Source organism: Myotis myotis, unplaced genomic scaffold, assembly GCF_014108235.1.
Source record: "Myotis myotis isolate mMyoMyo1 unplaced genomic scaffold, mMyoMyo1.p scaffold_m19_p_11, whole genome shotgun sequence".
NCBI lineage: Eukaryota > Metazoa > Chordata > Mammalia > Chiroptera > Vespertilionidae > Myotis > Myotis myotis.
This window is the reverse complement of record NW_023416315.1, coordinates 24,504,039-24,524,813: the sequence shown is the minus strand read 5'-3', so window position 1 is coordinate 24,524,813 and position 20,775 is coordinate 24,504,039. Positions and strand designations below refer to the sequence as shown.

General features: G+C 43.1%; 1 protein-coding gene across 1 annotated transcript; it reads left to right on the top strand.

The window, feature by feature from the left end:
* The first annotated feature begins 15,674 nt into the window (after positions 1-15,674).
* IL6 (interleukin 6) lies at positions 15,675-20,369 on the top strand. The gene is made up of 5 exons (XM_036327920.1): positions 15,675-15,817; positions 15,986-16,176; positions 17,266-17,379; positions 18,364-18,501; positions 19,779-20,369. Exons 1-5 carry the CDS (start codon positions 15,799-15,801, stop codon positions 19,941-19,943), a joined length of 627 nt encoding a protein of 208 aa, XP_036183813.1. The 5' UTR covers positions 15,675-15,798; the 3' UTR covers positions 19,944-20,369.
* Positions 20,370-20,775: the final 406 nt, after the last annotated feature.

Sequence of the window (20,775 nt, the reverse complement as noted above, 5' to 3'; positions counted from 1 at the left end):
TTTAGAAACCAGCCAACCCTGTAGCATGACAATCTTACTTTCAAGACTCGTTAGAAATAAGTGCTTCATTATGTAAGTGTGGATGTATGAGGCTGTCTCCTACAGCCTTGCCTGTAGAGGTAGAAAACTGAAAACAACCTGGATGTTCATTGAGAGGCAACTGGTCAAATAAAGCATAGATCTACTTGGTGAACTTGTTGGGGTATTCAATGCATAGAGTTAAGTGAGAAAAAAATGTTGCAGGGTATATGCATCATATGATTTTATTACTTTAAAAATAAGTAACCCAGCCCTGTATGTATTATTATGGTGCCTGTTTATACCCATTCACGTGAGCTGTGGCAGGGCATGTTAGGCAATGGCGGCTGTTAACAGTGTTCCTCTCAAGGGGCTGGAAGTCTCAATATAGTTACAGTCAGTATGTATTACTTTCATAAGCTTTTACATTGATAAAGATATGGAAAGAAAAACACAGCCCTGGAGAACTGGAATTGGTAATGCTTTTTCTATGGTAATTATTATCAACTGCAAAGGCATGAAAACCAGTCTTCCAGCTAGAAGATTCCTCTTCTGGTTGAAGTTACCTCTTTTGGCTGGAATGTAACTGTTTTTAAAGCCAATGCCTTACCTTGAGTTCTCTGTGATTACTAATTGCAATGGATTGGACCAGACTCTCAGGAGATTTGAACGGATCTAGGCCTTCAGTGCTAATTACTCCATGATAGGAAGCCCTGTTTACTTTTAGGGATGAATGGCACTTCCCATCAGGATAAGCAAATTACTTAAGGTTGTGGGGAAAAAGCAACCAATGTTCCCAAAATATTTCTTGGCCTTGAAAGACCAAAGACATGGAAATCAAGCTGAATCATTGAAAGTTCATTGAGGGTGGAGCCAAGGCTTACAGTAGGTGCTGATAAATTGAATATAACTTAATTAAATAAAAACACTATCTCAGATTTAGAATAACTGTTCTCATTTGCCAGCATTTTGCACAAGGCTCTATGAAAAAATAACACCCCCATCTTTCAAGACGTACAACCTTAGGAGATACTGGAATGCTGAATTTAAGGTGTCCATGAGCAACCTAAGCAGAAATACCCACTGAACACTGAAAATGTCTAGATTGTCTTTCAGAATACAGGGGAGAGACTAGAGCCACAACATAGACTTGGGAATCATTTGTGTGGAAGAGAAAGGGTAAGTAACTCCACACAAGTATGAGCAGGCCACAGAAGGCACAGAGAAAGGGAGCCTGGGCCAGTTAGCGAGCTCATAAGATAGCAGTTTGCCGTAACCGGTTTGGAGTGTCAGCCTGCGGACTCAAGGGTCCTGGGTTCGGTTCCGGTCAAGGGCATGTACCCTGGTTTCGGGCACATCCCCAGTAGGGGGTGTGCAGGAGGTGTCTGATTAATGCTTCTCTCTCACCCATGTTTCTAACTCTCTATCAATAAAGTATATTTAAAGAAAAACGAAACATGATACAGCCTCTTTAATAAAAAAAAAAAAAAAGAGAGAGATAGCAGTTTAAGGTGTGGAAAGAAAGTAGAGTCCCTGGGTTCCAGTCTTGGCTCTACCCTTTTCCCAGATGGCTGCTCTTGGGCTTATTACTTAACTTTTAAATTCTCCGTTTTCTCATCTGAAAAATACAGTGGTATCATAAGGCCCTTAGAAAATTGTAGTAAGGACCAAATGAGGTAATATCTGCAAAGTAATTAGAGCACCTGGCCCACAAGGAGCCCTACCAATCTCAGGGATCGGCAGGGGAAGCAGCAGAAGGAGGAAGGAATGAGGAATGCAGGGAGAAAGGCACTGAGACCAAACTGGGAGGCATGGTCAAAAATTTCAAATTTGCCAGAGGGAAAGTAAGATTAGGACTAAAAGGCTTGCATTGAATTTAGCAACAAGGAAGTTACTAGGACTGGGCCAAAGCTGTTCAGAGTGGAAGCCAAACAGACTGTTTCCAAAGCAAAATAGGCAGCATTACTAGCATTCCGACAGATCCAGGAATCAAGTGATATCTTAAAAGAAGGTTAAAGAGGGTAAAAGTAAAATTTTATTTAATTAGTATCTTTCTGAACATCAAAGCAATATATGATCAATACAGAAAACAACAAAAAGTACAAAGTTGGGAGGGGGGGGTGAAGGGGTGGAGAGGAAAGTAGTGCTTATTTAATCTTCCAGAGAGACCTACATTTTTTCTGTGAATGTGTATTTATATCAGGGTGTGGACACAAATAGTTCATTTAGTCATGTGACAAGCATGCCTGTATTTGCTGAAAACTTCTAAAACCTATTATTTAGAGATGCTTGGGGGAAACTTAGAAGATTCTTATGATATCAGAATAGACAAGCCTTTTTAAAGTATGTCACAAAACCCAGAGCCATAAAAGAAGGGATATAAAGTCTGCTTCATATACATCTAAACCTACTATGTAGCAAAAAAAAACATACAACACTATAAAGTAATAGAAAGGTGAGTGATAAATTAAAAATACATGGGAAAAACTAAAGTTTCCCTTTTGGAATATATCAAGAGCTCCTTCAACTCAATATGAAAAGGATTAATAACCAACAGAAAATCAGATAAAGGATATGAACATAGAGTTCACTGAAAATAAAATAAAAATGATTATCAAATATTTGGCCAGATGCTCCGTCTTACTTATATACTAAGCAATGCAAATTAAAACTACACTGAGATATGTTTTCCCTCATCAGTCTGGCAAAGATCAAAACTGAGAGTGTCATTCCTGATGGGAATTTGGACACGCATTCTCTCACACCTTGCCACAGGAAGCATTAAACTGGCACAACTTCTATATATCTGTATCAAAATAGCCCGTATCCTTTGAGTACTTAATTCCATTTCTAGGAAACTATTCCATTAACATACTCACATGTGTGAAATCACGCATGGACAGTATTATTCATCATAGCATTATCTGTAATAACAAAAAATTGGAAACAACCTAAAATTCCATCAATGGGGGACTGGTTAAATAAATGGAACACAAGGGCTAAGAGGAAGGAGAGAGCCCTGAATCTCCTGAAAAGGAATGATTGTGACTACACATTCAAAAAGAAAGCAAGGCGTGCAACAGTGTAACACTTGCATTGGAAGAAAAAAGTTATGTCATGGGAAAGGCGAATATTTTGCTAATCAATGTATGGAGTATTTCTAGGAGGAATCACAAGAAAAAGAAAAAAAAAAAAACAGTAGAAGCATTTGCCCTCAAAGAGCTAAACTGTTTGGCTCAGGCAGAGTGGCAATGATTTCATTTTTACTGAGTACCCTTTGGTGCCTCTTGAACTGTGTACCAGGGGTATGTCACCCATGAAAAAAAAAAAGGAAAGGATAATCTTTTAAAACAAAGTTAAATCTGTAAACCACTTTAGTTGTCTTTATTTTTGTAGCCATTTCTATTTTTAACTACCTTGATTCCTGCCTACCTTGATTCTTTTCTATTTCCCTTCTTTTCCCTTGCCCCACGTCTGTCTAATATAACAAAACAACAACAAAAAAAGCATCTTCTTACAATTTAGCACATGAAATATACCAATAAGAGTGCTGTATGGGTATGACTTCATTTAATTCCCACAACCTCCCGCAGAAGGGAAGTTTTCTCTGCTGAAATTTACAAATGAGGAAACTCAGGCACAGGGGATTGAAGCCCAACCCAAAGTCAAACGCGCAGAAAATCTGTCTCTGAAATCCATGTTTCTTTTTGGTAAACTGTACTGCCTGCAATATGGAATAAGTACGCATACATATATATTTTTAATTGTTGAATTAACTATTACAGTCTTTGTTTCTAATTTGAAAATCAGGTGAGCTTAATATTTTATATGGCTTTTCAAAAACATACATACAAAAATAAATTTATGAATTATACTATTTTTTATTTGTAAACTCAGGATAACTTTCCACAAATCAGTTGAAAGGAAACCCTACCTTTCATTCACTCAGCAGCCCTGAGCTCCCAGGAAGTGCTCAAAACTGTACTATTAACTCACATGGAAAGATAAAGCCCTCGGGAAACTCAGTCAATTGCAGAGAGAGAGCCATAGGAATGTTTCTACAATCTGCCAGTCAGGGTGCTAAGCACTTTACATAGGTTCTAACAGCTGTATGATGTGAGGCACAATTGTCACCTCCCGTTTTACAAATGAGAAAAATCAATCTCGGATATTCAGTAATTTCTTAGTGGACCCAGCTTGTAGGTTACAGAACAGGGATTTGAATCCAGGCAGTTTGGCTCCAAAGCCAGTGCCGCACGCCACTGCCTGGAAAGTGATTACTGCGGTACATGATACCGTAGGTCAGCTGGGAGGACAGCTTTCACTGTTCCCGGAAATGGGTCAGGGCAGGCTTCCCGGAGGGTGCAGGCACAGTCTGAGTCTTGATGAAAGTTCAGAACAGAGAGATGTCATGACATCCGAAAGATATCATTCTACCCTGCACTGAAACTGATATGAAAAGATTTATATCCTTTAAAGAGGAAAAAATAATTGTAGCCTAGAGCTTCATGTGATCTGCCCGGGAGCTGTGCCATGTAACTGATCCAAGTTTCTGTCAGGGAGTTTTATATTTTACTCAATATTCTGAAGTTTGGCTATGGCATAGTCAAGTATCAACCAGGTTCCTGTCATCAGACGGGTACTGTTAGTTTGTCTTTAATGCAACATCCTAGATGTGTGCAACAGAACGTAGCAGGGCTGAGTCAGAAAAGAGGATGCAGTACAATAAGATCCAGTGCCAAGAATAACAGTAGGAGAAGTGATTCCTTGTGAATTCTGGTACAGTTAAGAGCTAAATGTATGACCTAAGAAGCATCCTTTGGGGACCTTATGAATACTTCAGGGTTCATCCTGATCGCTGAGGGCCTCAAAGCTGGACTTGATTCATCAGCTCTGGTTGGGATGGGTCAGTGACAAGGCAGAAATCTCTAGGCCTGTGGTGTTCTATTATCTGCCTTGCTTTGTCTAATTCTTTCATTATGACCACTCTTCTATCCCTAACTGGGCCATGGCTCAAGAGCTGGGCTCAGCCTCTGCCCTATCCACCAAGGCATTAGCTGATATCTAATTGGGAAAACTGAAGGGCTTCTAATTCTGTAAAACACAAATTCTGCCCTAGATACATTCTGACTCTCCCAAACTCAGCTGATAGCCTATGCCTACTTGTTTATACAAATAGCAGCCTTCATTTTTAAACAATTTATCTTTATTGTTGAAAGTATTACAGATCTCCACTCCCCCCCACCCCCGCTTCATTTACCTCCCCTAATCCTGCACCTGAATACCACCACCCCGAGGCCTACTGCACTACTGTCTATGTCCATGGGTTATGCATATATTGACAGCCTTCATTTTGAGACATAGGAGCAGCATGCTTTGGCCAGAACAATTTCTTTTCTTAAAAAGATTTATGGCTGGCCTGGCCAGCATGGCTCAATAGTTGAGTGTCAAATTATGAACCAGGAGGTTGCAATTGGATTCCTGGTTGGGACACATGCCCAGGTTGCAGGCTCAGTCCCCAGTGTGGGGTGTGCAAGAAGCAGCCAATCAATGATTCTCTCTCATCATTGATGTTTCTCTCCCTCCCTCCCTCTCTCTTCCTCTCTAAAATCAATAAAAATATTTTTAAAGGATTTATGGCCAATTTCCTTTGAAAGGTAAGATCAAATAATGTCTTTGATGCATGCTTTTCCTACAATCTTAAATAGTACCCAAATAATAACCAAGTTCTGGATTGCATTGATTTTTACCTTCAAATTATCCTTTTGCTCCCTTGGATCCACTGGTGTGCTGGAAGATATTTAACAACTAGCTTTCAGGGGCCCTGGTTTGCAGTATTTGCCAATTTCCATGATGTAAACACACCCACCTTGTCTAATATGAAGCTACCAATAGGAATCACCCAGTACAAAGTTGTCAAGGATGATCACAGTCGCTCTCTTGAGCCTGAACCAGCAAGCCCACTTCCTCCTCCAATCCCCTACCAGTGGTCGGCAAACTCATTAGTCAACAGAGCCAAATATCAACAGTAAAAAGATTGAAATTTCTTTTGAGAGCCAAATTTTTTAAACTTAAACTATATAGGTAGGTACATTGTTATTAACTTAATTAGGGTACGCCACAAAATACCAACTTCTGCGCATGGGCCACGAAGTTTCAATCGCACTGTACGTGCATGCCCGCACGTGGTATTTTGTGGTATTTTGTGGAAGAGCCACACTCAAGGGGCCAAAGAGCCGCATGTGGCTCGCGAGCCGCAGTTTGCCGACCACGGCCCTAGGGTCTTCTTTTCCTCACTCAGATTGACAGTTTTATCATGTCACTGCCCTTCTCAAACCATCTTCCTTGGCTCCCTATTCCCTTCACTTCTGACTAGCTTTCAGAATCACCCCCATAATCTGGTCCAAGACAAGGGTTATTAGATCTAACCAATAAAAATACAAGGTGCCCAGTTAAATTTTAATTTCAGCTGAGCAAGGAATACTTTTTTAGCAAAAGTATGTCCCATGCAATATTTGGCATATGCTTATACTAAAAATTATTTATTGTATATCTGAAATTTATCTGGACATCTTTTATTTTATCTGGCAACCCTATGCCTAATCTATCCACCATCTCTCTAGAGAGAGAGGAAGGAAAAGGAACATTTTACCTCTCCTCCCAACACCTGCCAGCTTCTTCATGATTCTGGGACCCTGTATAATCTTAAGTCATTTAACCTCTCTGAGGTTCAGTTTCTTCATCCATAAGTGAAGCTAATAATGGCCACTTCCACAGAGTAGGGTTTAAATGAATTAATGTGTGTAAAGCATCTAGCCTAGCACCTGGCATTCAATAAATACCTGCTTGATCCAATATGTCAATTCTCAATATCTCAAAATACCTCAGAAGGAAGACTATACTGTGGTTATGAAATCTAAGGGCCACAGGTTGAGAACCACTGTCCTAGAAGGACAAGAAAATCAGATACAGTTAGCAGCAATTGCTTAGGCCCTGAACAAACCTTTAGGAATGCAGTCTCCCCTTTTAAAAGTTAAGATTAGAATTTGAAGATGGTGGCATAGGTAAATGCCTGTACTCGCCGCCTCCCACAACCACATCAAAATTACAACAAAAATAAAGAAACAACCATCATCCAGAATCACTGGAATGCTGGCTAAATGGAAGTCCTACAACTAGAGAAGTAAAAAAGAAATCACACTGAGACTGGTAGGAGGTGCAAAGGCACAGAACGGGCTGGCTGGGCACCCACGTATGACACTTTTTTAATCAGGAGGGAGATCGTCTCTGCCGAGGCCGACCAGAGGAGCAAGGGGTCCCAGCCCCACACCAGAAGCCCAGCCCAGGTCCCAGAGCTGAGAAAATAAGTCCCTGTAACTACGGGCTGTAAAAACCAGTGCAGATTGGGGCTCAGTGACACAGAAGCTGCTGGAGACCCCACTGTTCCTCTTAAAAAGCCGGCACCACAAACTGAACTTACAAGGTCCTGCTTCCTCTGAGCTCCAGCACCAGGATGAGGCTCTGGGGAACACAGACACATATGAGGAGGAACTAGATTGTCTGGCATCAGGGCAGGAACTCATGGGTGGCTTTCTCCCAGATGGGGGTGTTCACAGAGATCATTATTCCTATGCTGGCCCTTGGTCGCAGGGCTGACTAGCAGCCATTTGTTTGCTCCTCCCTTGTGATTCCCTAAGACCCTATCTCATCCAATTTATAACCCCACCCAAGCTGCATACAGCGGCTTTGCATATTAATGGCCTGTCCTTGGTCAGGCTAAAATCTCAAACAAGCTGCAGCTGGGTCAGGGAGCCCCAAACCTATCAATAAAAGGCCTAAGGCAGCCGTGGGCAAACTATGGCCCTCGGGCTGGATCCGGCCTGTTTGAAATGAATAAAACTAAAAAAAAAAAAAAAGACCGTACCCTTTTATGTAATGATGTTTACTTTGAATTTATATTAGTTCACACAAACACTCCATCCATGCTTTTGTTCTGGCCCTCCGGTCCAGTTTAAGAACCCATAGTGGCCCTCGAGTCAAAAAGTTTGCCCACCCCTGGCCTAAGGCCAGCACCAGCACCAGCCTGCCTTGCTTCACAGCTGGGCCTCATCTGGCACTTCTAAACCTAAACCCAATACAAAGAGGAGGAATCTGTAGTACTCTCTGTAGCTCCTGCTGAGTGGCCCCAGGCAGTGGCTGACTTTGCATCTCCCTGGACCCAAGAGCCAGTGTACCCAGTGGTCACTGCCAGACCATAACAGATTACAACTCTACCCATAAGCAACACACTCAAGAGACAGACTCAGTGAGCACCAAAGCCCCACTGAAGCAAGTCCTGCTCCATAGGGATGTCTCCTGCATAGCTGCTCTCCCACTGTAGTCACGCTGGTCCTCACAGCCAATTGGCCTAGAGGTCAATTACTTCCAGTGACACCAACAGCAATAAAGTCTCAACTACAAGACTGTGCTCATTGCCCACAAAGGGGTACACATAGAGCTCCCAGCTCAGTTGACTGGGGAGCCACTGGGCCCTATAGAACACCTACTACACAAGGCCACTCTACCAACTCAAGGAGACATAGAAGCTCTACCTAATACATAGAAACAAATGTGAAGACAAAGAAATATGTCACAAATGAAAGATGGAAAAAAGAAAACTGGATATGGAATTCAAAACCACAGTTATAAAGTTACTTAAGAATCTTCTAGAAACATCCAAAAAAATGGAAAAGGACCAGTCAGAAATTAAGCATACACTGATTGAAATAAAGAATAATATACAGAGATTCAACAGTAGAGGATTCTGAGAATCAAATCAACGATTTGAAATATGAGGAAGCAAAAAAAAACAGCCAACCAGAAGAGCAAAAAGAAATAAGAATCCAAAAATATGAAGGTAGTGTAAAGAGCCTCTGGGACAACGTCCAGCATACCAATTATTCGCATTATGGGTTGCCAGAAGAAGAGAGAGAGAGCAAGATATTGAAAACCTATTTGAAGAAATAATGACAGAAGACTTCCCCTACCTGATGAAATAAATAGACTTATAAGTCCAAGAAGCACAGAATCTCAAACAAGAGGAGCCCAAAGAGGACCACACCAAGACACATCATAATTAAAATGCCTAGGGTAAAGACAAAGAGAAAATCTTAAAAGCAGCAAGAGAAAAGCAGTTAGTTACCTACAAGTGAATGCCCATATGCCTGTCAGATGATTTCTCAACAGAAAATATGCAGGCCAGAAGGGAGTGGCAAGAAATATTCAAAGTGATGAATAGCAAAGACCTCCAACCAAGATTACTCTACCTAGCAAAGCTATCATTTAGAATGGAAGGTCAGATAAAGAGCTTCGCAGACAAGGAAAAGCTAAAGGAGTTCATCACCACCAAGCCAGTATTATATGAAATGTTGAAGGTATTCTTTAAGATGAGGAAGAAGAAAAAGAAAAAGATCAAAAATATGAGCAACAAAATGGCAACAAATACATACCTATCAACAATTGAATCTAAAAATCAAAATAAACAAATAAGAAGTCTAATGAACAGAATAAATTGGTGAATAAAATAGAATCAGAGGCATGGAAATGGAATACACTGATGATTCTCAGAGGGAAGAGGGTGAGGGGGCGGGAAGAGATTAAACAAAGATCTTATATGCATATATGCACTACCTATGGACACAGACAATAGCACGGGGCGGGAACCTGGTGGAGGGGGCCAATAGGGGGAAGAAAGAGGGACATCTGTAATAATCTGAACAATAAAGATTTATTTTAAAAAAGTTAAGATCACCAAAAGAGAATATCAAATGCCAGGGTGGAAGAAACCATTTCCCTGCATCCTGTTCATTTGCCAAGCTGACCAGTGTAGCAAGTGTGCCTTCTCTCCTGTTAGTACCTCTCATTCACAGAAAAGTAGTGCATGTGCTCCAGGATGGGTGATATAGGGCCATCATACCACAGAGCCCTTGGGGGACACAATACTGCTGCTCAGATACACACAATGGTGGAGATCCCACAGCATAGGAGAAGCCACAGGCCTGGCAGACCAAAGTCATGGTAGACCAGCAGTAGAGCTTCCTGTGAACACAGGCTTCTAAGACCTCCCTTACACAGTGAGGGTAGCATCCCTTGGAGCCCTGCCTATGATCTGTAGGTCAAGGACTCTGCTCTGTGCTGTACATACCCACACCCATACACAGAACTCAAGACCAGGAAGAAATCACCTCTGATTCTTAAACTTGCTTACCTGGATCTGAATTCTTCTGTAATATTTTTAATTAATCCAGGTGAACTCTTCTTCAGGAATAATAAACCCATTGTCTCCGAATTACAGTGTGCTCAACATGTCCAAAGCATCTCATGGATATTATTCCACCATGAGGACTAGAGAGACTTTTCCTACCTTCATGGATCCAGCTTGCTAAGGAGAACGCACATGAGGCTTAGTTCAGAAAGACAAAGACACTTTTTTTAAAAAAATAAATAGTAGCCAAAAGGGCAGGGAAAGGAGGTGAAGTACGTCATAACTTGGCCAGCAGAATCCCCTGGTCTTACCATTATATGTGATGCTTTCAAGTGGGTTCTTAGTACTTTAATTTTGAGAGAAAGAGTAGAAGGAACTAGTGAATGCATTTGCATGCTTAGTTTCTGCCTATGATACCGAACACGAGAGAGCTGCGACCTTTGGAGAAACCGAAGATGGCTCAAATGACTTGTGAGGATAAATTAACTCAGTGTTCTTTGCTGACCAGTTGATGTTTCCTAATTGTAAAGCAGAACCAGCAACCACCAACAGAGAAGGTGTGTACTCCACAGATAGAGAAGAGATAGAGCACTGAAACTCAGCCTAAGGGACCTCCCCGCCCTGGGGTGCAGGGCCAATGGAACTCCACCAGGGTCAGCAATGCAAGTTCTCATCACCAAACCAGCTTCAGAGCAACTGGCTTATTAAGTTCTAGAGGTCTGGGAACTCTCTTCCAAGCCTGAAATTCAGGGGAAAGGGCACACAGGGAGGGGTGTGGTCCCCACGGCAAGGGGAGTGTACATTGTTGCCCCAGGAGAGGCCACTTCCCTCCCAAGATGCCTGGGACTTCCCACCTCCTGAGGGGAAGGTAACTGAGCACATAGCAAAACAATGAGGGCACAGAACAGTTGACCTGCCCGCACAGTTCTGAATGAGGAATCCGGCAGAGCAGATGTGCCCCTCCCTGGCCCTGAGAGACCTTCACCCCCAGCAAAGCTGAGGCCAGACCAAGAAGTCACCAGGAGCTACAACTGGACATCAGAGCTGAGGTTGTGGGGACCAGGACTGAGACGGGCCCTGCTTAGAACTATCCAGAGTTTTGGTCTCCAGGCCTGGCTGCCCTCCAAGATCAGGCAGCCTTTTCCAAGTAGACATAACACATGTGTCTATATTTTCTCTCCAGGTAATGCCACTGCTTTTCCCAAAGCAGAGACATTTCCCAGAGCCTTACAGTCCTGGTATCTGCTATGGGAGATGCAGCCCCAGAAGAAACTGTCAAATAACCCACTATTTCAGTTAGAAGCTTCTTATGACTTAGTGACAAGTGAAACCACATCTGACAGCAACTGCAAGTTCCCTACTCCCCAGTGACTTCTCCTTTTTTTCCTGGGATCCCCCCTCCTGCTAAATCATAGGCCCAACCCCCCAGAATGAAGACGAAGAGCCCCATGCCACATTTTAACTGAAATGTGGGAAACACCTCCTGAGAGCTTAAGACAAATGCAAGCTACTTTTCCCCCTTCAACTCGAATGCATTTATGGATGCTCTAAACTGGACTCCACCGACATGTAGGAAAGCAGTCATGGACAGTAATTCTGAGGGCAAAGGCAGGACCAGCCAGTCCTAGACACAGTGGTCAAGGAAGCAAAGCTACCTTGGTTTCCCTTCTTCCTCCCCACACATTCCCATTGTCCTGCCTCTTTTGGTCTCAGCTGGCAGTCATTTCAAATCCAGCCATTGAGGTTATTAGTAAATGCTAACAGCACCACCTTTCCTGGTCATTTGTACATATTAAAATATGAGGGATGAGCTCTTCAAGTGGAAAATCCATTGACATCCAAAGAAAGGAGGCTATCATGGTGGAGCTATGGGTGTTGCATTATACTTAGGAGCACAGGAGAGTTCATTTCTCCCACAAGCAAGATAAAGACCTAGGATCTAGCGCAGGGGTCCTCAAACTACAGCCCGCGGGCCACATGCAAATACAAATATTGTATTTGTTCCCGTTTTGTTTTTTTACTTCAAAATAAGATATGTGCAGTGTGCATAGGAATTTGTTCATAGTTTTTTTTTAAACTATAGTCCGGCCCTCCAACGGTCTGAGGGACAGTGAACTGGCCCCCTGTTTAAAAAGTTTGAGGACCCCTGATCTAGCGTATGCAAGGTGGAAGACAGTGTTCCCCAGCCTCCCACCCACCATGTGTGTGTTCCCAGCCCCACACAGCTGCACCTTTCCTAGATGCCGAGAGCACAGACCTGGGATTAAGTCTGGCTCCCTTGCCCACCGAGGATTTTGAATAATGAAAATGACGATGGACAGGGAAGGCTGCAGGCTTCTGTCATAAAAACACTTTGTGGAAAGCCTTGGAAATGGCGTGCAGCACAAGACGCAAGCTGGGCTCGTTATTTAAATTGGGAAACCAGCCTGGCTGGTGTAGCTCAGTGGTTGAGTATCGACCCAGGAACCAAGAAGCCGCTGGGTTTGATTCCTGGTTAGCACACATGCCTGGGTTATGGGCTCGATCCCCTGTGGGGGGTGTGCAGGAGGCAGCCGATTGATGATGTTTATATATATTCTTCTCTCTCTAAAAAATCAATAAAAACATATATTTAATAAATAAATTAGGAAACCAGGTTTGGGATCCTAATGTTCTAAAAAAAAAAAAAAAAAAAAAAAAAAAAGAGGGGACATCACTTTTTTTCTTTCATTTTCCACTTTTGTCTAAGGTATTTTCAACAAAACATAGAACCTTATTTCTTCAGATGGTGGCTGACACAGTGGTCTGGCTCATACATAGTTTCCTCACTGGCAAGACACTGCAGAGCTCAGCTGGAAGAGTTCTCCCAGTCAGAGACCCAGGAATGTTGCAAAGAGGCAGTATTTACTGAGGGATTACTGCACACCAGGGATTTTAAACACTTTGTCTCATTCAGTCTGCACAACAGTAATATGGGAAGAATTGTTATTCCCCCAATTTTATTTTATTTATTTTTGTGGATTTTTTAAAAATATTTTTATTGATTTCAGAGAAGGAGGTGGAGAGAGAGATAGAAACATCAATGATGAGAATCATTGATTGGCTGCCTCCTGCAGGCCCCCCAGTGGGGTTTGAGCCCACAACCCAGGCATGTGCCCTTGACCGGAATCAAACCTGGAACCCTTCAGTCCGCAAACCGATGCTCCATCCACTGAGCCAAACCAACTAGGGCTATTCCCCCAATTTTATAGATGAACATAAAAGGGCACTGAGCCTTGGGGTAACTTAGCTAGGGTCAAACAGCAAGAGGCAGAGCTGGGCTTTAGACCCAAGCTGTGTGACATAGAAGCCTGTGGTCTACCATGTGCGCTCCCATAGAGCATTGCCTAGGTGACACCCAAACAAGAGGAAAGTAGAGTATGTGTATGCTTGTGTATGACTGTGTGTACATAATATACAAACCAATAATGAAAATACAGAGGTGAGTACCTGAGTAGCTCAGAGAGCCTCACCCAGATCAGGATAACAGAGGATTTAGTTGAAAATTCTGTGGCTCAGGTACTGCCTCTGGGGAGAGAAGCTGGAGAGGAAGGAGACTCACTTTTCCTTATATACCCTGATGTCTTATTTGAATATTTTATCATGCACATGTACTTCCTATTTTCAAAACTTTTAATTGAAAAAAAAAATCTGTATGTTGTTGTAGAGTCACTAAGTATTTAAAATTTACTGAATCACATTTTCTAAAAAAACAGGTGAGGAAAAAGGCAATCCCAAACAAGAGACCTGTCACGTGCATCACAGGGGAGCCAGGACGGGTGGCTTCCTTCAGTGCAGGAGTGAGGACTCAGCTGAGGGTGTCTGAATTGCTCAAGACCTAAGAGCACTAAAAAGGAAACCATTTAACCATCCTCTCCCATTTTCATTTTCGAACTAGCACCACTGCTGCCGCCACGGCGGGACCTGCCTCTCTGTAGAAAGTCAGTGAAAGAAAGGATGACCTCACTTTCTCCAACAGGTGGGTCCTGTAGTGTTGTGTGCAAAACAAAACTTGAGTAAATCAATGCATATTTGTAATACCGTAGCAGAGTTCCTTGTCTTAGCAATCTAGGCGAGATCCTCTTTGCAAAGCAAAGAAGCTAATTTTGTGATAACGCTGTTTTGCAAATAAATTTGAGGGTTTGTGTGTGTGTTTTTGTGTGTGTGCTCTATGAGGGTCCTAGTTTCAGCCTGGAGCCAATCATCTGAGCTGTTTGGGTGTCTGGGAGACTGGTGGGACGGCCTGGTCATGAGCCTATTTGCATGAGACCAAGGACTTTCCTGCAAGAGACGTCGTCATTGTAAGGGCTGAGGGAGCCTGGTCAAGCTCGGCCAATGAGAAAGGCTGGGGCACTAGAGGAGAACCGTGATCAGAGCCTAGAGCGGAGCCTGTGTTTGATTGCTTCCCAGCCGCCTGTGGACTCAAATCAAGTAAAACAGCAGGAGGAAGCTATGAACACAAGCTCCAGAAAATGCCACAAGGTACTCCTTTGACATCCCATCAAAGAGGTGAGTAGTATTTGCCCCCACTTTTTCCTGAACCAAATGGGTGTCACTAACTTGAGGGCTCCAGCAGACCCAGCACCCACCCAGGCAGGCACCTTGGGGCTCCTCTGCGGGAGTGGGATCCCCCATTGCCAGCAGCAGGGACAGCACAGCAGCCCAAGACAGCCCTCTTGGCACAGAGATCAAAGTCTTCACAGCAGGGTCCTAAGGGGCCACTAGGGAGAGAGCAGGGCTGTAGCTGACCAGGCCGACGTGAGTTGGAACAGGTGAAGAGAGAACTTATAAATGGTGGCACGAGAGTCATTTTTGTAGGCTCCACACACTGCACCTGGAGACTCCCGGAGATTAACTGCACAAGATTTGGGGGCAGGCAGGTATTTCTGCAACAGCTGGTCATGGCAAGGGCCAGCAAAGACAAGTACTGCCGATGGCTCAGAGTGTAACCCCAGGCTGGTGGGCTGTGGTGGGCTGAGGAAACTCAGAACCTCTTGGTTTTTACAAATGTGAAAAAAACTGGAAAACTAAATCTCAGCCTGTTAATCTGGTAATTAAAGTTTTTTTAAAGTCATAGTCAGCCTTAGCTTCTTCAACCCTCTAAAACTTTGTGGATGACTTTAGCTTTACTTTCCTCAACACATGCCAAAGTGCTGAGTCACTAAAAAAAAAAAAAAAAAAAAAAAAAAAAAAAAAAAAAAAAAGTAGAGGAAGAGTGATCTTGCTTCTAGGGCTCCTTGGTAATGACCTAAGCGGCACATTTCCCTGGTTTTCATTCCTGTGATGATGCTAAAGGACGTCACATTGCACAATCTTAATAAGGTTTCCAATCAGCCCCACCCACCCTGGCCCCACCCCCATCCTCCAAAAAAGATTTATCAAATGTGGGATTTTCCCATGAGTCTCAATATTAGAATTTCAACCCTCAATAAATATGAGGCTGAGCATGTCTGAGGCTCATTCTGTCCTCGAGCCCACCAGGAAGAAAAGAGAGCTCCATCTCCCTCTATGAACCAGCTATGAACTCCCTCTCCACAAGTAAGTGAAGGAAATCCCTAGCCTGGGAACCGCCCGGAGGCCGGAGGCTGTGCCTGGGTGAGAGAGAGGGTGTGCGCTCTGAGGGCTGGCGGGCAGCCAGCAGCCAGAGGCACAGCTTCCCCAGCTGTGCAGGCTGCTCACTGCTGCTCTCCCTTCCCTCCGGCACAGACACCTTCAGTCCAGTGGCCTTCTCCCTGGGGCTGCTCCTGGTGATGACTACTGCTTTCCCTACCCCGGTTCCCCGGGGAGAAGATTCTAAAGATGATACCACCTCAAACAGACCACCACTCACCTCTTCAGAACAAATTGAAAACCTCATTAAGTCCATCCTCCTCGAAATCTCTGACGTGAAAAATAAGGTGGGTAAGCTCAATGGAGGGTGATGGAAGGCTTGTGTGGGCATGCCTCTCCTTGCCCCTGGATGGGGACAGGGTTCCTGCATTGGGAGGTCTTTGATGGGTTCTTCTGGGGGAGTTTAGATTTGACATCAAAGAAGCAGACTGTCTTATGTATTTCTCCTCTGCTGCTGGTCTCAGGGACTCCCGTCCCCTCCTGGAAAATACAGAACGGGGCTGGAATCCATGTGCCCTGACCCATTCCCCACTCCATACTTGACATGAGCTGAGGGTCACTGTTTCTTAGGACTCCCTTTCCCTAACCAAAAAATAAGGTCTGTTGATCTTTTTTTGTGTCTCTTGGACTTTGGGAGGATTAGAAAAGTGGCACCTGAAATGAATGTTCAGCTTTTCAGGATAGTCACAGTACTTTTAAGTTATATAAGCGTGATAGTTAGGAATTCCTCAATGTCATTCCAGCTTATATACTGCAAACTCGATAGCCCACCAAAGAGGCAAAATCATAGGAAGATTAAAGCAGCTCCTAAACTTTAAATGCAAGGTAGTTTGACTGTTTTGTAGAAAGAAAAGAACACAGCAAAGGGGATTTGGGCACCCCAAATCTCCTCTGGTTCTGCTGAACCAGCTTTGTGATCTTGAGCAAATTTCCTACCACCTCTAAGCTCCACCTGTAAAACTGTGGGATAGGACTAGATGATCTCACAGGTTCTTTCAGCTGGAACATTCTATGGCTCAAATGATATTCACTCAATTATTATCGAAATGTATTAAGTAGGTAGTATGTGCCAGGTACTTTTTATAACTATTATGTCTCATCCTCACAACAAACTTATGCGGAAGTGCTTCATTATCCCCAATTTGGAGAGAGGGACACTGATACTCAGGACAGTGAGACAAGCCTGAAGTCACAAGTGAGCCTGGAATTGAACCCAAGAGTGCCCATCCTCCACTAGATCTTGCTTGTCTGGATGCTAATGGATTCTGACTTCATTTTTCTTACGAGAACTTCCTGGCCATGGTGGAACATGACTAGGCCCTCTAGTGGTGTTTGTGTTAGAGGCACATGATAACAGTTTTGGTATTTCTTCCCAGATGTGTGACAACCATGAATCGTGTAAAAACAGCAAGGAGGTACTGACAGAAAACAACCTGAACCTTCCAAAACTGGCCAGAAAAGATGGATGCTTCCATTCTGGATTCAATCAGGTACCCACACATCATGTTCACTGTTAGCTATTCCCAAGTTCTCCACCTTGCATGCAGGTCTGTGTACACACAGACAGGCAGGCAACAACGAAGGCCATAGATGTAAAGAATATTGTGTAAATTTCATGAGGAGGCCAACAGAAATCTTTGTAAAGGCAACTTATTTTTGAATGGCATAGTCAGAGACAGCCAGCCTCCCTTGGGATTTTCACAATGGTCATGTGTTAGAAACCCCAGCAGGTTTAGCTGGTTTATCCTGTATGAGGTGGTAGTTCGGTGACCTTTCTTCTCCTTGGCTGCCCTTAGTGTTGTCCTCCCTGCTGAGGTTATTCTCTACACCTTTCTCCTTCTAGGCAGTGAGATAACCTGTGCTGACTTCTGATTATTCCATAAAAGGTTTTAGCCCAACATTGACAAGGGCAGGAGTGCAGCCAGAGGGAAGAGCATTAAAGGGAGAATAGAGAAGGACCCCCTTGCCACATTCTAGCATCCACTGGGCTTTGAGTAAAATTAAGTGATGTTTCTGATTGTCCAGATACTTAAATTAGGGCAGCTGGTGCTGTCTGATGTCTCAAAGCATGATGCCTAAGAAGTATGGGAAGTTCCCAGGGGTGGGAGTGAGAGGTGGGGATGGAGAGGGAAAAGTTGTTAAATTATAGCAATTTTGTTTTAAACATTTTATTTTATTTTTAAAAAATACATTTTTATTGATTTCAGAGAGGAAGGAAGAGGGAAAGAGAGATAGAAACATCAATGAAAAGAGAGAATCATTGACTGGCTGCCTCCTGTGCACCCCACCCTGGGGATCAAGCCTACAACCTGGGCATGTGCCCTAAACCAGGAATCGAACCATGACCTCCTGGTTCATAGGTTGATACTCAACCACTGAGCTACGCTGGCTGAGCAAATTATAGTAATTTTAACTTTTAAAATTCATTGTATCTTCCTGGCAATAACCAATTTTCCCACCATCTTTCCTCTTAGGAGACCTGCTTGATAAGAATCACCACCGGTCTTCTGGAGTTTCAGGTATACCTGGAGTACCTCCAGAACACATTTGAGGGACATGCCCAGGCCATGAAGATAGGAACCAAAGCCCTGGTCAATATCCTGAGGCAAAAGGTGAGTGTCGCCTGTCTCCTCACTCAGTGTAGCCAATACAGTCTCAAAGAAAGCAGCCCAGACAATTTGGGAATGTAAAGCCAATTCAGAAGACATAGTTGCATGTAAAGGAAAGGATCTGAGAAGTATTTCCTGATAGTTAGAACTGTTTTTATGTGTGTATGTTGTAGGGGGGAGGGGGGAAGGTTAGATCTCTTCTGCAAAGGATATCAATAACTATATTTAAAACTATGTTAAGTGAGGTAGATTTTGACATCAACTCCTAATAGCTTAAGAAATAAGAAAGAAAAAAAAGTATCTGTAGAGGCAGAAGGAAGCACATACAACCCTGCTCAGTGATCCATAATCACAAAGAACAGAGAGCACAAAAATTATTTTAATATTTTAAGTATTGCCAAGTGACATTCTTATCATTATGGTAGCAACTCCTTTTTCCAACTTTTTGGAAGAAGAGTTAATACAGAAAATTGGCTAAAGGCTGGAGGAACAGGTACAGGTCTTTGGTACTACCAGCTGGCCACTCAACTGCCACATGACGGAGACTTGATGGCACCGTGTATAGATGAGCCAAACAGAGCTCAATAAAAAGTCCCTGTATGGAGAAGCCTATGGGTGCTAATCCTGTCTTTTGCCTTAAGTGGGAGCATCTCCCACTTTAATGTGCACACAAATTCCCTGGGGGTCTTGTTCCAATGCAGAGCTTGATTCAGCAGGTCTGGGGTGAGACCTGAGACTTGCATCTAACAAGCTCCAGGTGATGCCATTGCTGTAGTGCTCAGGCCACGCCTGGAGGTGCCCCATGTCAGTGGGTCTATGGGAAGGTGTTTCCCAGTCCTCCTACACCACTAGATAAGTGGACTCTCAACAGATGCTGAATAGATGGGTGAGAGAAACTGGAGGGAAATATTAGTGTCAGAGGCCACTCAAGATCCATTGAAATGCCTCTAACTATAGATTCTTCATTTGAATATTAAATTTCAAACATGTGCCAGGCACTGGCTAAGACAACAGAGGATAAGTAAGATACTGTGGCTGCCCTTGGGATGCTTATGATCTAAAGGAGCCAGAGAGGCAAAGGGATGCTTAGAACTCAGTTGCTATGAAAGGGTGGGCTCAGAGGAAAAGCACCTCACCCTATCTAGGAAAGGCAGGGTAGGTGGTCCCAATTAGTCTTCTTCACCCCAAATCTGAACATATCCCCACAGCCCAGAGCATCCCTCCACTGAAAAGAATTTGTTCAATATTTAAACAATTCTTCTTGCTTTCTTTCCCTCCAGATGAAGAACCCCGTTGAAGAAACCATCCCTGACCCAACCACAAACACTGGCCTGCTGGAGAAGATGCATGCACAGAAAAATTGGCTGAAGACCACGACGATTCACCTCATCCTGCGAAGCCTCGAAGACTTCCTGCAGTTCACTCAGAGGGCTATCCGGATGTAGCCTGGGCATCTAAGATGGTTGCAACTCATGGACATTCCTTTCTCTGGTCAGAAAGCTGTCCGCTGGGTACATAACTTATGTTGTTCTCTATGAAGAACTAAAAGTATGAGCAATAGGACACTATTTTAATTATTTTTAATTTATTGATATTTAAATATGTGATGTTGAGTTAATTTATACAAGTGATATTTATATTTTTATAAAGTGCCACTTGAAATATTTTGTGTGTTCGTTTTGAAAAAAATAACAGATGGTTGTACAGCTTGAATACCTTCGTTTCAGAGTCAGATCATTTCTTGGAATGTGTAGGCTTACCTCAAATAAATTGCTAACTTATACATGTTTTTAAAAGAAATATTTATAATGTATTTATATTATGTTTAAATTGTTTTTATACCAGTAAAAGTCTTTTTAAAAAATCAGCAACCAAGTCTCTATGAGTTTCTGTCACCACCAGCAGCACAAAAAGTGACAATCACCTGGTGAAATATAATTGAGCACCTACTCCTACTGCATGCCAGGCACCATGCTGAATGTGTAGCTCCATAGTATTTAATCCTGCACTTGCACACCCTTTAATGGATGAGGGAGAGTAAGTGATTCTTCTAAGTCACCCAGCTGGATGGTAAGGCATAGGCCCAGATTTGAAATCCAGGTCTACCTATCTTCAGGCCCCCTTCTCTTAACCTTTAGGTTCCATTGCCCCCCAGGGAACTGAAAGATAATGTAGAAAATCACAGAACATGTTCATATAGAGAATATATTTCAAGATATAATTAAAAGCCTTTGAGATGATACAGCCACTTGATTACGACAGTAGTGTGCAAGCTTC